The sequence below is a fragment of the Aquila chrysaetos genome, chromosome 1 (genome assembly GCF_900496995.4).
Source record: "Aquila chrysaetos chrysaetos chromosome 1, bAquChr1.4, whole genome shotgun sequence".
NCBI lineage: Eukaryota > Metazoa > Chordata > Aves > Accipitriformes > Accipitridae > Aquila > Aquila chrysaetos.
Window position 1 is genome coordinate 13,825,625 of NC_044004.1, and position 12,662 is coordinate 13,838,286.

The window sequence follows — 12,662 nt, forward strand, 5'->3', positions numbered from 1 at the left end:
GCCACTGTCAGATATAGATGCAGCAAGCACTTTTGCAAAAGACAGTTGAGCAGCTAGCAGAAGACAGAGCAAGTGAAAGAAGTTTTGACAATGTTTTGGCTGCTCAGACATGGGTCACCTAAGTATCAGACCTTGTCTTGGCTATCTGATGCTAGCAAAATGTCTGCTATAGACCACTGTGCACCTACCTCTGGTCTCTACCAGACCCATTCGTAGGTACCTAAACCCTTCCTGTTCCCCACTGTTGGAAGCAGGAACTTCTAAGCCAGCCTGTGTGCAGCGGGCTTGGCTTTCCCCACGCTGTACTGGACACACGTGGAAGACTTACCCTTGGCTTTGAAGTCAATTTGAAAATGTTATCCTTTATTTATTTAATCATACAGTACATTGTAAATTAAAACGAAAGGAAAAAATAAAAAAGAAAGAAGGGCATGATGCCACTTACTGCTGTTACTGAACACATGCTGTCTTCAGCTCCCAATTCAAGAAGACCTTTCAGCCTGTGGATAGCTTTAGGCAGGAACAGTTCTACTAACACTGGTAGGGTTGCATGTGTATTTCATCGTGGGTACATGATCAAATGACCTGTTAACTCAGGGCTCTCAGGAGGTGCGCTAACTATTCGGGAGAGTACACACAAACAATATTGAGGTATTCAGGCCTACAGCTCAGCACATCATTTATTTTGTTTTGTTGAAATAACAGTAATAATTTGACATGAACATTAGAGTTAAGTTGATAGAAGCTAATTGTCTTTCACTTGTAAGAGCTTTTTAACTTTAACCTATTAATGAACAAATCTGGTCTGATACCCACAGGTGTTAGCTGAAATTAACATTACATCTAATTAAATATATTTGTTCACATTCTTTCTTGTAGGGAGACATTGAAGAGCTAATGGATTTTTTGCAAGCTAGCAAGAAATATCATCTGAATAGAAGATTTGCTTACAGAGAGTATCTTATAAGTAAGACACAGTTAAGGGATTCTCAAGCCTGTGCTCTTATAAATGCAGCAGCAGCCCAGGTATCAAGTCTCATTAATAAGATGGAAAGGTAAATATCTCAATTGTTTTCTTGGCAGCCATTTGACTACATTATCTCAAAGGCAATAGAATAGTCTTCAGAAGTCTTTTTGTCTGTGTTACCTAGCAGGAAAGGTGCATAAAAATGTTATCTTTTATGTTAATTCTAAGAAAATATTTTGTAACCAATGACTTTGTTAGTTAATATCCCAGCAGACACTAAGGTGAGTGTCCTGGTTTTGGCTGGGTTAGAGTTAATTTTCTTTCTAGTAACTGGTACAGTGTTATGCCTTGGATTCAGTATGAGAAGAATGTTGATAACACACTGACTGTTTCAGTTGTTGCTAAGTAGTGTTTAGACTAAGTCAAGGATTTTTCAGCTTCTGGTGCCCATCCAGCAAGAAGGCTGGAGGGGCACAAGAAGTTGAGAGGGGACACAGCCAGGACAGCTGATCCAGACTGGCCAAAGGGATATTCCATGCCATGTGATGTCATGCCCAGTATATAAACTGGAGGGAGTTGGCCTGGGGGGGATTGCTGCTCGTGAACTAACTGGGCATCGGTCGACAAGTGGTGAGCAATTGCATTGTGCATCACTTGTTTTCTATATTCCAATTCTTTTATTATTATTGTCATTTTATTATTATCAGTATTATTTTCTTTCATTCTGTTCTGTTAAACTGTCTTTATCTCAACCCACAAGTTTCACTTTTTTTCCAGTTCTCTCCCCCATCCCACTAGGTGGCAGGGAGTGAGTGAGCAGCTGCATGATGCTTAGTTGCTGGCTGGGGTGAAACCACAAGAGTGAGGCTTTGTTGTCTGTGTCCACTTTGTACAGCACAGAGGGTAATTGCTGGGAACATGTACAGTACCTGTTTGTAATTCTGACTTCAATGAGAACCAGAGTCATTGTCATGGTTTAACCCCAGCCAGCAACTAAGCACCACGCAGCCGCTGTGGTTTCTCAAGCTGGAAAAACAGGTTCCACTCAGTTTTTAATGCCTGTTATTGCACCTAACAGTCACGAAACAGATCAACTACAAAACAGAGGGGAAATGTGTAGTATTAGTAGTCCAAGACTTTGTGGATCTCATCCCCAAAAATGTACCAAAAAAACCCCCCAAAACCACAAAAACTTCTGAAACCAACAAACATCATTACCTAGATGAAAAATTAATTTTTCCAGCAGTCCCCTATTAAACTTCTCAAAGTATGCAGTGGTCATAATACTCTGCGGACAGAGGAAACGTGTCCATACTTGGAGACAGCATTGTAGAGAAGCAATCCCATCTCGCTTTCTGGGACGAGAAATAGTTATTTTCCTGTAACTTCCCACACCTGCTGTGGCAGGAATTCCTTTCAGGCAAATGTTGACCAAACTCTTATGTTATTATTCATTCTTTAGCTGTTGAATTTATAAAGCTCCAGAATGTAGTATTTCAGATTATTTGGTAGCCTTTTTTTTCCTACAGGCAAGTTGAAATATCCTAGTATAAACCTTGAGGAAGTTATAATCTATGCTAGGGAGGCTTGTATTTCAGTTTCTAATTATAAAGTGATTTGGAGGATATTTACAAATTGGAGCATTAAAATTTGAGCAGCAAGAGAATTCTGGTCTGAATGGCTGGTACTTTAAATTGTATCCATAATATTCTTTTATTTTTCACTTCAGCATTGAATCTGCTTGTCTAAATATAGGCACAGGTCTGTCGTAATCTATTGTGTCCAGCTTTAATAGCGTGCCCTAAACTTACTGTTATAAATGGAATTTTAAAATGCAGAACGGTTTGTATGAAGAGAAGAGAAACTGAGAAAATATGTAGACTAGATACACCACAGATAAACAGATTCAGGGATACATAAACCAGCAGATAAATGAGGAGGGGAGAGGTCTTTTAAAAATGGAGCTTAATAGGATGTTTAAAATTTATCAGCTAGCAAGGGAATTTCAAATTAACATGAAAAATATTCTGTGTGGCCAGAAATAAAGGTTATAAAAAGCAAAATAAAACCAGACCAATTCTAGGAAGGGTTGTGAACATTTTAAATGAAATAGAGCAACCAATTTTCAAGCTGGGCTTTCTAAAGGTAGTATTTAAATAAAATGTCCCATTTGTCAGGACTGGCTATGGGTACTCAGTGCCTTTGGAAATCAAGTCCATGGACTGCAGTGCCAAAAGGCAGGAAAGCAAGGTTTAAAATATAACCCATAATAGATTTCAGGGATGTCTAGCTAGGCTTTCTGTGTTTTCCTTTAAAGAATAAAAGGACAGGAGAGTGATACTTGAAGCAGTATTTATCCTGGGTTGTTCTGGCTATCCCCAGAGGCATGAGGTTCTTCGTGTTTTTGAACTACAGCAGCTGTAACATGTTGCATTGTTCTTTTGCCAGTATCTGCTTGTTCACAAGAAGTTTTCTTCCTTCTTTGGTCTCTTAAAAACTGAATCCAGTTCTGCTGACTCTCTAGGTATGAACAAGTCAAGCCCCTTTATAAATTTCTCCCCAAATTTTAGTTTTTATAAGACCTCAAGCATTTCTTGTGAACTGTGTTTTTAAAGTAGGCAGTTGATAATCTTTGACATAAAAGTTCAAAGCAAAACATCTCGTATTGGTCTCTTACTCTTCTGAATAGTGTCAATTTATATGGACCTTGTTATAAGCAAAGTAATTTTCTGAACAGTGTCCTGCTGGACCTTTCAGTGAGTTGGTATTGGAAAGTGAATGCCTCTAGCTGTAATGCATTAGTGTAAAGTTTTCTAATAATCTTTTAAAACTTTTTCTGCTTGTAGCACTTTGCTATGTAGAGTATTTACTGCTTTGAATTATTTACCTAAATTTTGATCTGGGTACCAGCAAGATGCCAGTTTAGCAGGTAAAATCCTGAAGTAGCTGAAGCAGAGTAACATGGGCACCATCTTGCAGGTTCTCTCTGTATAGTCTCTGTATAGTGTTGCGATTCAGCCTACATGTACATTCAGGCTGGTGCAACTTTTCAGCTTCATTATCTATCTCCGTTATGTTTCAGTGACACTCCCATGCCTTCTCTACCTTTCATAAAACAAATCTTCCTTTGCTGGGGTCCAGCATCACTTAGATAGTTCTCCATAGCATCAAATACAAACTACTACTTTATAGTTTTAGTGCCCTCACTTCACATTTTGTCCTAATTTTGCTGGCTTTCATTCAGTACAGAGAAGTCAAGGTCTGCCTCTGATTGGCCTGTGATACTCCTGCTGTTGGCCACACACTTCATCTGTGTTCCTTCCATGGCACTCGTTGCATTTGGGAGGATCTCCCTGTAAACATCCTTGTCATTACTGCAGTATTCTCCTTCATTAAAATTGTCCTTGTTCAAAGACATTAAACATGTGCCTGCACATTTCTTCAGTGATTAGATGTCTGGTATGCTGACACCAGGCAGTTTATCATACAGTCTATACTGTCATTATCTTTCTCCTCTCCTTCTATTTTGTGTTTCAGTTCGGAGTCCTTTGGGAGCAGGACATCTTTTAATTCTAATACTGTAATTGTTTTTATACTGTTAAGGTCTCTGGCCAGGATTGAGCCTTCTAGGAATTGCCATAATACTGATTAATGTAAGTAAGTTGCCACATAGACATAGACTTCTCTGGCGGTAGGCATTTTGCCCATTATTTTTGTTATTTGGGATTTCTAAATAAGTAGATTAAAAAAAATAAATAGATAGGTTTTACAATACTGCATCACCTTCAGTTTGAGCTGTGGGCATGCTGGATCTCTAAATAAATCAACAACCTGAAACTGAAATAATGTAGACTTTTTTTTTTCTTTTTTTTCCTACCTAAGAATAGGTTGGTATATATCATCTTCCAGTCATTCTGTGTTGTATGGCTTTTTCTGTATCTTTCATTTGCTGGATGGTTCCAGCACATCTATCTTTCTCTATTACAGCCCCTTTTCACTGCTGTGGACAGGGATTTTAATTGGATGCAGCAAGCCTGGGTTTATTTCCTCAGTACAAGACAGGATGAAGGTGTTAAAAATAATATCTTGGTTATTATCATGCCTCACTTCCTCACCGTAATAAATCTACCTTTCATTCACTAATCTTTTGCCTTGGGTTTGATCAGAAAGGGGGGCAAGACTTAGTTACCAAATATGGGTAGGAAATTTAGTGCTGTTGTGGGGTTTTTTTTTTAATATAACACTGAAATTTAACATTGATTGCTTTCAAGGCAAAAATGACTTGGCCAAAAGATCCAAGAATGATGCTTCGTGGATTGCTCTTAAGGTACCAAGAGGTATTTTAATCCTCTTTGCAGGAGACTAAAGAAATACAAAATAGGCATTTGAAAAGCTCTGCAAAAGAAGGCTCTCTCTGGTTGACATAACGTTGTGATAAAGCAGATCTGAGTTTCTATCCAGTGCATTCATTATGTAGGGGATGATGTTTCGTGGCTTGCTCACGTACTTGTGGATGCTTGAGCAGTAAATGGAGAGGTGTGAACTGTGGAATCTGGCCACCACGGTTACAGTGCAGTGGCTGCAAACAAGCTAATACATCAATCTTCTGTTTTATTTCTTTCAGCTTTTATTTTGAGGATTTTAGTTGGAATTAAGCTGTTACAGTATCAACAAATCCTAATAAACCAGAATGAGAGACTGTCCTTTCTGGAGAAGGGCTTGTGACATTTAGCTGCTACTCTAGTTTATGAATTGGGTCAGGTAACGTGTTAGAACAGAGACTTGGAAGCCCTGGATTCATCTGAATCCAGGCTCTGTGTGTAATGTTCATGTCTTCTGAAAAATGGGGATTTGAAAAATAAACCAGAAAGTGTTTGGACAACATCCAGGTTCAGGTCAGGAACTGGTGCTTTCTACTCAAACTTCCATGTTGACCTTTTCAACCGCACATTTTGGAAGGCCTCTGTGTTTAGCATTAGAAATTATAACTCACAAATGTCCAACAGCTGGGTCTGAATTAGGATGTTCTTTTATTCTTCTGTTGTCTGAGAAATATTTGGGGAATTTCTGGTGTAAGTATAATAGCAGGTAATTTTTTAAATTCAATTTGAGTTTGTGGAGAGGACGATTTTTCTAACTGTTGCAGGCATGGTTGGGATCTTGCTTACTCTTTGAAATTAAATACTCTAGCAACTGGAGGTAGACCATAGTCTTAAACTTCCATTTGAAAGCACTGTGTGCTTAAGACTGAAAATTTGCCCTGTTAGATTATTGTATTTCACTATTAATTTGAAATCTTTATAACTTTTCTGATGATGTAAATGTAATAGGAAATCTGAATATAAATCTTTTCATGGATATGATTGCTTTGTATCTTTAAAATAATTTTTAATAGTTTTTACTTGATTAGATTACATCCTTTAAAGAGAAAATTGTTTCTAATGAGGAGAAGGAGTTATAAAAGACATCTAGAATTGCATTCCAGGGGCATTAAATGAAAAATGTAAATATTATGAATAATATATAAGGTTTGAAATGTCTCATTTGAATATCGCTTACATTACTAACTGATACGTAATTGGTTTTGTATTTGCCTTCCCTTCCTTCCTTCTTCCCATTCCTTCTTCATACACCTTTACTCTGCCTTCACAAACTGCCTCAATTCTATACTCATCTCTGAGATTATCTTTCTGTTATCCACTTGCTTGCTTGATCCCGTCAGGTATCACTGCTAAAGAAACAAAGATCATTCTGTGTGTCTACTTTGTTGAGCCTTATTATGGTACTAATTGCCTCAAATACCCTTTTACTCCTAAGAATTTGGGATAACAGGCTTCAAACACTGTTATTACAGAGCAGGTCATTTACCTGAAAGTCATTTGGGAGTGCTTCTGGACCGAGCTGAGGCTGAAATTAATTCTGTTAAACAGAAATTCGATCATGATTTAAAACAAGAAAAGCAAAAGCTTCACCAGAAACTCATTACCAAGCGAAGGCGGGAAATGCTACAAAAGGTAATTATTTTCAGTATATTTATTTTCACAGGGGTTATCATGAATTAAAAATGGAATGAATTGAAAAATAAAGTGTAGTTCTTAGGACAGGGGTCAACACTGCCAGGAGGATGGATGGAAATAAGTGTCCGTTGTTTTTAGCTGCGTACCGCCATGTGCTGTATTAATTACGCAGTAATTAATAGCTGTTCTTCTAGAAAAACGTGCAGGAAAGTAATATAACTGGAGAAACTTGTGAAGCCCCTCTACTTACTCTAACCTGTCCAAGGGGGTTATGACAAGCCTCTGTAATGTGTAGACAGGCAAAAGTCAACTGAGGTTCTGAAGTTGGTGAGGGAGATGGCACAGATCTGTGACAGTTGTTGTTTTCTATGGGTTTCCTGGCTACATGTGACTTGGATGACTCCTACAGCATAGTTAAAGTTCAGCTACAAAACAAAATTATTTAAAAGATGCTGTACCTGTGGCTGCTTGTGGTAGGACTCAGGTCACCTAACCTCAGCCATCTAAAAATCAAGGCTAACTCCAAGAGCTCCAAGTCATCTCATAATAGAAGATGACTTGCAGGTGATCTGAGATAAATGGAAGGGAGTTGTTATCAAAAGGTGTCTATCTTTCTCTTCCTAAAGGCTGTAGAAAAAGCTATCTTGGATTAGGTGATATTTCTTTAGGTGACGAAAGTTAGGTGAGATTAATTTTACCTTTTGTGGGACATGTGTTTCAGTGTTTTCTGCTCTTTAACAGATATCAGTGCAAGAAGAGACGGCAGGTATAACGATGGAGACTTCATTTGTTGTATTTATTCTCAGTATAGGTAGCTTTAGTTTAGCTTTCCAATGAAATTGCTGCATGCTGTAAGATGGGGAAAATAAAGTAAAAAATAACCCAGCCTTTTTTTTTCCTCTCTCTTTGTTTTTTCTTCTTTTTCTTCCTTGGTATTTGATCCAGATTCACTTATGGAATGCTGCCAGATCATTACAGTTCAGGCAGCTGAGATTATGTCAAACCAGAAGATCATGCATTTTTTTAGGTGTTAGCCCTTCTATTTAGCAACAATCCAAATTGTCACAGGCCTGTGTTAGCCCTTCTATCTAACAATAATCTGAATTGTCACAGGCCTGCTAGGTGCACACAAAGCCATCAGGTTGAGGGCTAGGTAGGTCTCTGGACACTGAAAAGCAGTTTTGAGAACACTGAAAAACAGAAGTATGAAATTTTGTGTTGCTATGAAATACATATTTAAGGAGCTAGAATTTGAGAAGTTCCTTCTCTTAACCTTGTTCCTCCTTTTGACAAACGAATCAGCAGAAAGAGCATCGGAAGGAGCAGCTGTCACTTGGAGACCCCTTCAAAACTACTAAGGAGGTCACTCACTACCTGAGCCACTGGAAAAATCTTCTGAGTGATCACACCATTGAATTTGAAGAACTTACTGAAAAGCTTGACAATGAGGCCAGTGAAGAGCTGAAAGAGCTTCTATTTAGTCTAACAGAGAAAACTGTTGAAGAGCTTAAACGTGTTCAGTATGGAGTATTTGTGCAAGAACTGGTGAAGCTCAGTGTGCCAAAGATGTTCCTACTGGAAGCTGTGGAGGAGCATAAAAAAGAGATGGTTGTTAAACATGAACAGCTTGAAAGGGAAGAGCGTGACAAGAGCACAGCCGCTGAAGAGCTGCTTCAGCTCACCAGGCAGAAGCTGAGCCAAGAACTGGAAACAAGCCTTTCGGAACAAAAAAAATTAAGGAGCTGGGAACAATCAGTACTCATGCAAGTATCTCTCTGTACCCTTTTCTTAGTTATTCTTGCAAATAGAGATGAGCTAGGAGTTTTCACACCTGTCTGGTATAATTCCTAATGATAAGTTCTCTGTTGTGCACCTGGGAATTGATTTTTCACAAGTGCTTAGCCCCTGCGGCACTAGCAGGTGAGCTGGCACTCCTAGCGCTGCAGTGGAAATCCCAGGAAATGGCAGTTTTGAAACCAAAAAGGTGGAGTGTTTTTATACTTCTGTTCACTCCATGTCACGTTTCACTTGTGCATCTTTCATTATTATTCTCAGTGTGCTCTCAGAGGTCCAGCACTTTGGAAATGTCATTTCGTATGTCAGGCCTAATTAGCCCTGTGTTGAATTTCAGTATATTCCTTCCAGCCACAAGCCAAGCCTTACTTATCGGGTGCTCATTTTAAGCTCTGCCACAGTATTTTCCCATATTTCATAAATACACAGCACAGTAGTGTACCTCTCCAACTCATGGGCTGCACACATCAGACTTGGCTGATCTGGCCTGCTGACAAAGTGCCCGTGGCACCGAGCCCCCAGCCAGAGAGGTGTCATGGCACGGGTGATTTTGCAGAGAGTTTTGCTGGCCCCAGGCACACGTTTTGGCCATTTCTGTCTGCTACGATGTGACCCTGGGGAGGTGGGAAAGCGAGTGGTGGCCTTGCCACCTTTGGGACACCTTGCTCAGGGAGAGACCACGGCTGCAGGCGCAGCCAAGTGTCAGCGTCCGTGGTGCTTCTCAGACTGGGCAGCAGGGTCCCTGAGAGATTTGCACCATTCGTTAGCAATTCTTCTTGGCTTTCAGGTGCATTTATGACTAGTTGTTGTATTACCTGAATATTTACACTACTACATTTCCTATACAATGTCCATTTAGTAACAGACATTGTTAGAGACCTGGGAACATGAAAAAATAGTCTTCTGTCAAAGTTGCAGCTTAAGGGGAAGCCACTGGAATAGGCAAACCTATATTAGGCTGTCTGCCCCTAGAGCAAATGTACTGAGCATGAGAAATTGAACGAGGGGGGAAAGCATTAGTTAAGGTTTCTCCTTCATACCTCTTCTTTGAAGCAAAACAGATTAGCATGGGCAGTTTTGTTCAGGCAGCATCTTTGTAAGTTTGCCTGCTGCACAGTGTCAAAGCATCTAAAAGAAATATGAAAAAAACCCTTGCCCATGTGTGTTTGCTTTGTTAAAGAAAAAAAATAAATCCATTTGTCTTGTTTTCATTCTAATTTCAAGGCCTTTGTATTTTATTCAGCATTTTAAATACTTTTCTGTAAGCCATTTCAATGTATTTTCTAGCTTGTCTTATTACCTCTTATTTATATTGCTGCAAGCAGACCTGCACGAGCAGGGAAGTAGATTGTATGATCCAGCAGGTCTTTCCTATTTCTAACTTACGATTCCATGATAATTGTGTTCCACCCTGCAGTGTCGGCTGTTGTATTTGTTAAATGCTATCTTTATTCACAGCAACAGTAAGCTGTTTGTTTTTTCTGGTAAAATACTGGAAAATATATACAAAAAATGCAGCATTTGCACAACTGTTCTATCAAAAGTCCCTTAAAATCTGTCACCGTCTTTATGTTCAGTCCACTGTCTGTCAATTTTGATATTTTGATGACAGATGCCAGCTCTCATGTTTATATTCTCATCTGCTATCTATTTTTCACAAATAATTATTTTGAATGATAGCTTTTCATTTTTGTTGCTTATCAAAGAGACCATGAGTTAGTCCAAAATATTTATGAAGATCATTAATGCTTGAAGTCCTTTTTAAACATGGACATGACAAAACTGTGATTTGCTGTATTTTCTTTTATATCTCTGTCTATATATCTGTGATTTTCTTCTAAAAGTCCAGGACAACATGGGAAATGGTTAAGTATACTGTAAATGCTTGCTTGGAGTAATATTGCCTTAAAGTAAGCAATTTTTTTAAGAGAAAAACTTCATCTGTTAAAAATGTTTTAATTTAGGATTTAGCTGTACTTTGCTGAATTAGTAAACGGAAATAAGAATTTCTAAACTCAGAAATATTTTGGTGAAACGATGAGGTGGTATAGGCCTGTGATATACTGAACAAAAGCATCAGTCCTAATGGAACATACAGTATAATATGTTTTTAAAAGAAAACTACTTTTTAAAATATATACTGTTCATGCTTTAAATATACATACATTTTTTGGGAAATAGAGAAAATTTCCAAACAAAACATTATGTTATTTTTTATGAAATACTCCTAAGGAAATACTTCAGTCACAAGGTAAGATGATAAATATAGTCTAAGGTTGGTCACAGCCGGAAGATGAATTTAGGCTTTAGCATGCTTTATTTTTAAGTCAACTTCAGCTTGACCTGAGGATCAGTTCCCCAGACTTCTGTGTTGAGAACCTTCCTTCTACAAAACGGGAACTTTGAGTGATTCAAATTGCTGCTAAAATGTATTCCGTGTTGTTCAGACTGCTAAAAGCTTTTTTACAAAGAACAGCTGGAACCCTTGTGGCTTGGTGATGGGAGGGATGACATATATGAGTTTATTATAAAGAGATACTTTTTTATTTTATTTTTTTCCCCTCTCAGTAGCTGTGACTGCTAAGTGCTGGGAAACGGCGCAGGGAGGCTTTACGGGAAGATTTTATCTCAATTTCAGCCCTAAGTTCAGGGTTTGTACTGTCTTAAGAGATGGAAGGTTTCTGTGGATAGGAAATGTGCTAAAAATTGCTTATTTGTTTTTTAAATAGTCAAAAACTGTTTCCCCTTGCAAATGAAATTTTACAGTCCAGGAAGTTCTGTATGCAGAATTTGAAGTATCCTCAAGGATATTTTGAACATGCTGAAAAGCTCAGTCCTATGTGTGGAATCATTAACTGTATGAATAAGACAAAAAAGGATGATCATTGTCATGTAAAGTATTTGTGTGCATGTCTTTTACATTTTATGTAAAATTGCCTATATCACTGAATAGCAAATGGCTTTTGTTTTTTTAACAGGCACCTTCTAAGTTTACCCCTCTCACTATCAGAAGAGGAATTGCTTAGAATGAGGCAAGAGCTGCACTGCTGCTTCTCTCAGGTGGACAGCAGCTTGGCTTGGCCCAAGATAAGAGCAAGAACCTTGCTTCAGGCTTTTGAGGTGGAGTGGAGGGACACAGAACTGCTGAAAGTGGATCAGAATTTAGCAATGACCGATAAACAGGTGGGAACAATGTGGGATCAGTGTGGGGATGTGCAAGGGGATCATGGGTGCATCCACAGGTTGTTGGCCTCGGCTGCAGATACGGGTCCATAGCTTGTCCATAGGTGTGACAGCGATGCACGCTTCTGTCTGTGTGGATCAGTGGACCTTAAAGATAATTGTTGGGTAACAGTTGGATAAATATTTTTTTCACATACACCTGTGTATTTCTGCTGCTTGCGTGTCCTCCAGCTTTCCCAAGAAGAAGGCATAGGTATAAAGAAGCAGATGAGTGGCCAAAAGGGGCTGCACCTCTGAGGAGAGTCAACTGAAATGCCAAAAATTGGAGCAGTGCTGAGCCTGGCTCTGAATGTCAGTGACAAGTTGGGTCCTTTAAAGCCCAAACTGAGGTTTCTCTGGCAGCCCCTACACAGTATTAAGTTTGTCACTAAATCAAGGAAAGATTTAGAGAGGTTTTTTAGGGGAATGTCCTACGCTGTCTTGTCCATGTAGGAAAGAGGTGAGGGGTGTTAATTCCTTCAGTAAAATGTAAAACCTGTGGAATCATAAATTATTTTCAGTTCTTAAATAGGAGGAAAAAAAGTGTTTCCTGTATGAATTGTATCTGATACCATCCTAAAAAGGACGACTTTCCCTTGCTTTGTTTGTGTTCAGTTATGTTTTCTAAATATGTAAACTAACTTGGGATAATTGTACTAGGA

General features: G+C 38.7%; 1 protein-coding gene across 1 annotated transcript in view; it reads left to right on the forward strand.

Moving 5' to 3' along the window:
- EVC2 (EvC ciliary complex subunit 2) overlaps window positions 1-12,662 on the forward strand; it is an 80,001-nt gene that overhangs the window by 43,750 nt on the left and 23,589 nt on the right. Inside the window, exons 14-17 of the mRNA XM_030008868.2 lie at window positions 880-1,055; window positions 6,822-6,981; window positions 8,287-8,747; window positions 11,757-11,961. Coding sequence (XP_029864728.1) covers window positions 880-1,055; window positions 6,822-6,981; window positions 8,287-8,747; window positions 11,757-11,961 — 1,002 coding nt within the window. The remainder of the gene's footprint in view (window positions 1-879; window positions 1,056-6,821; window positions 6,982-8,286; window positions 8,748-11,756; window positions 11,962-12,662) is intronic.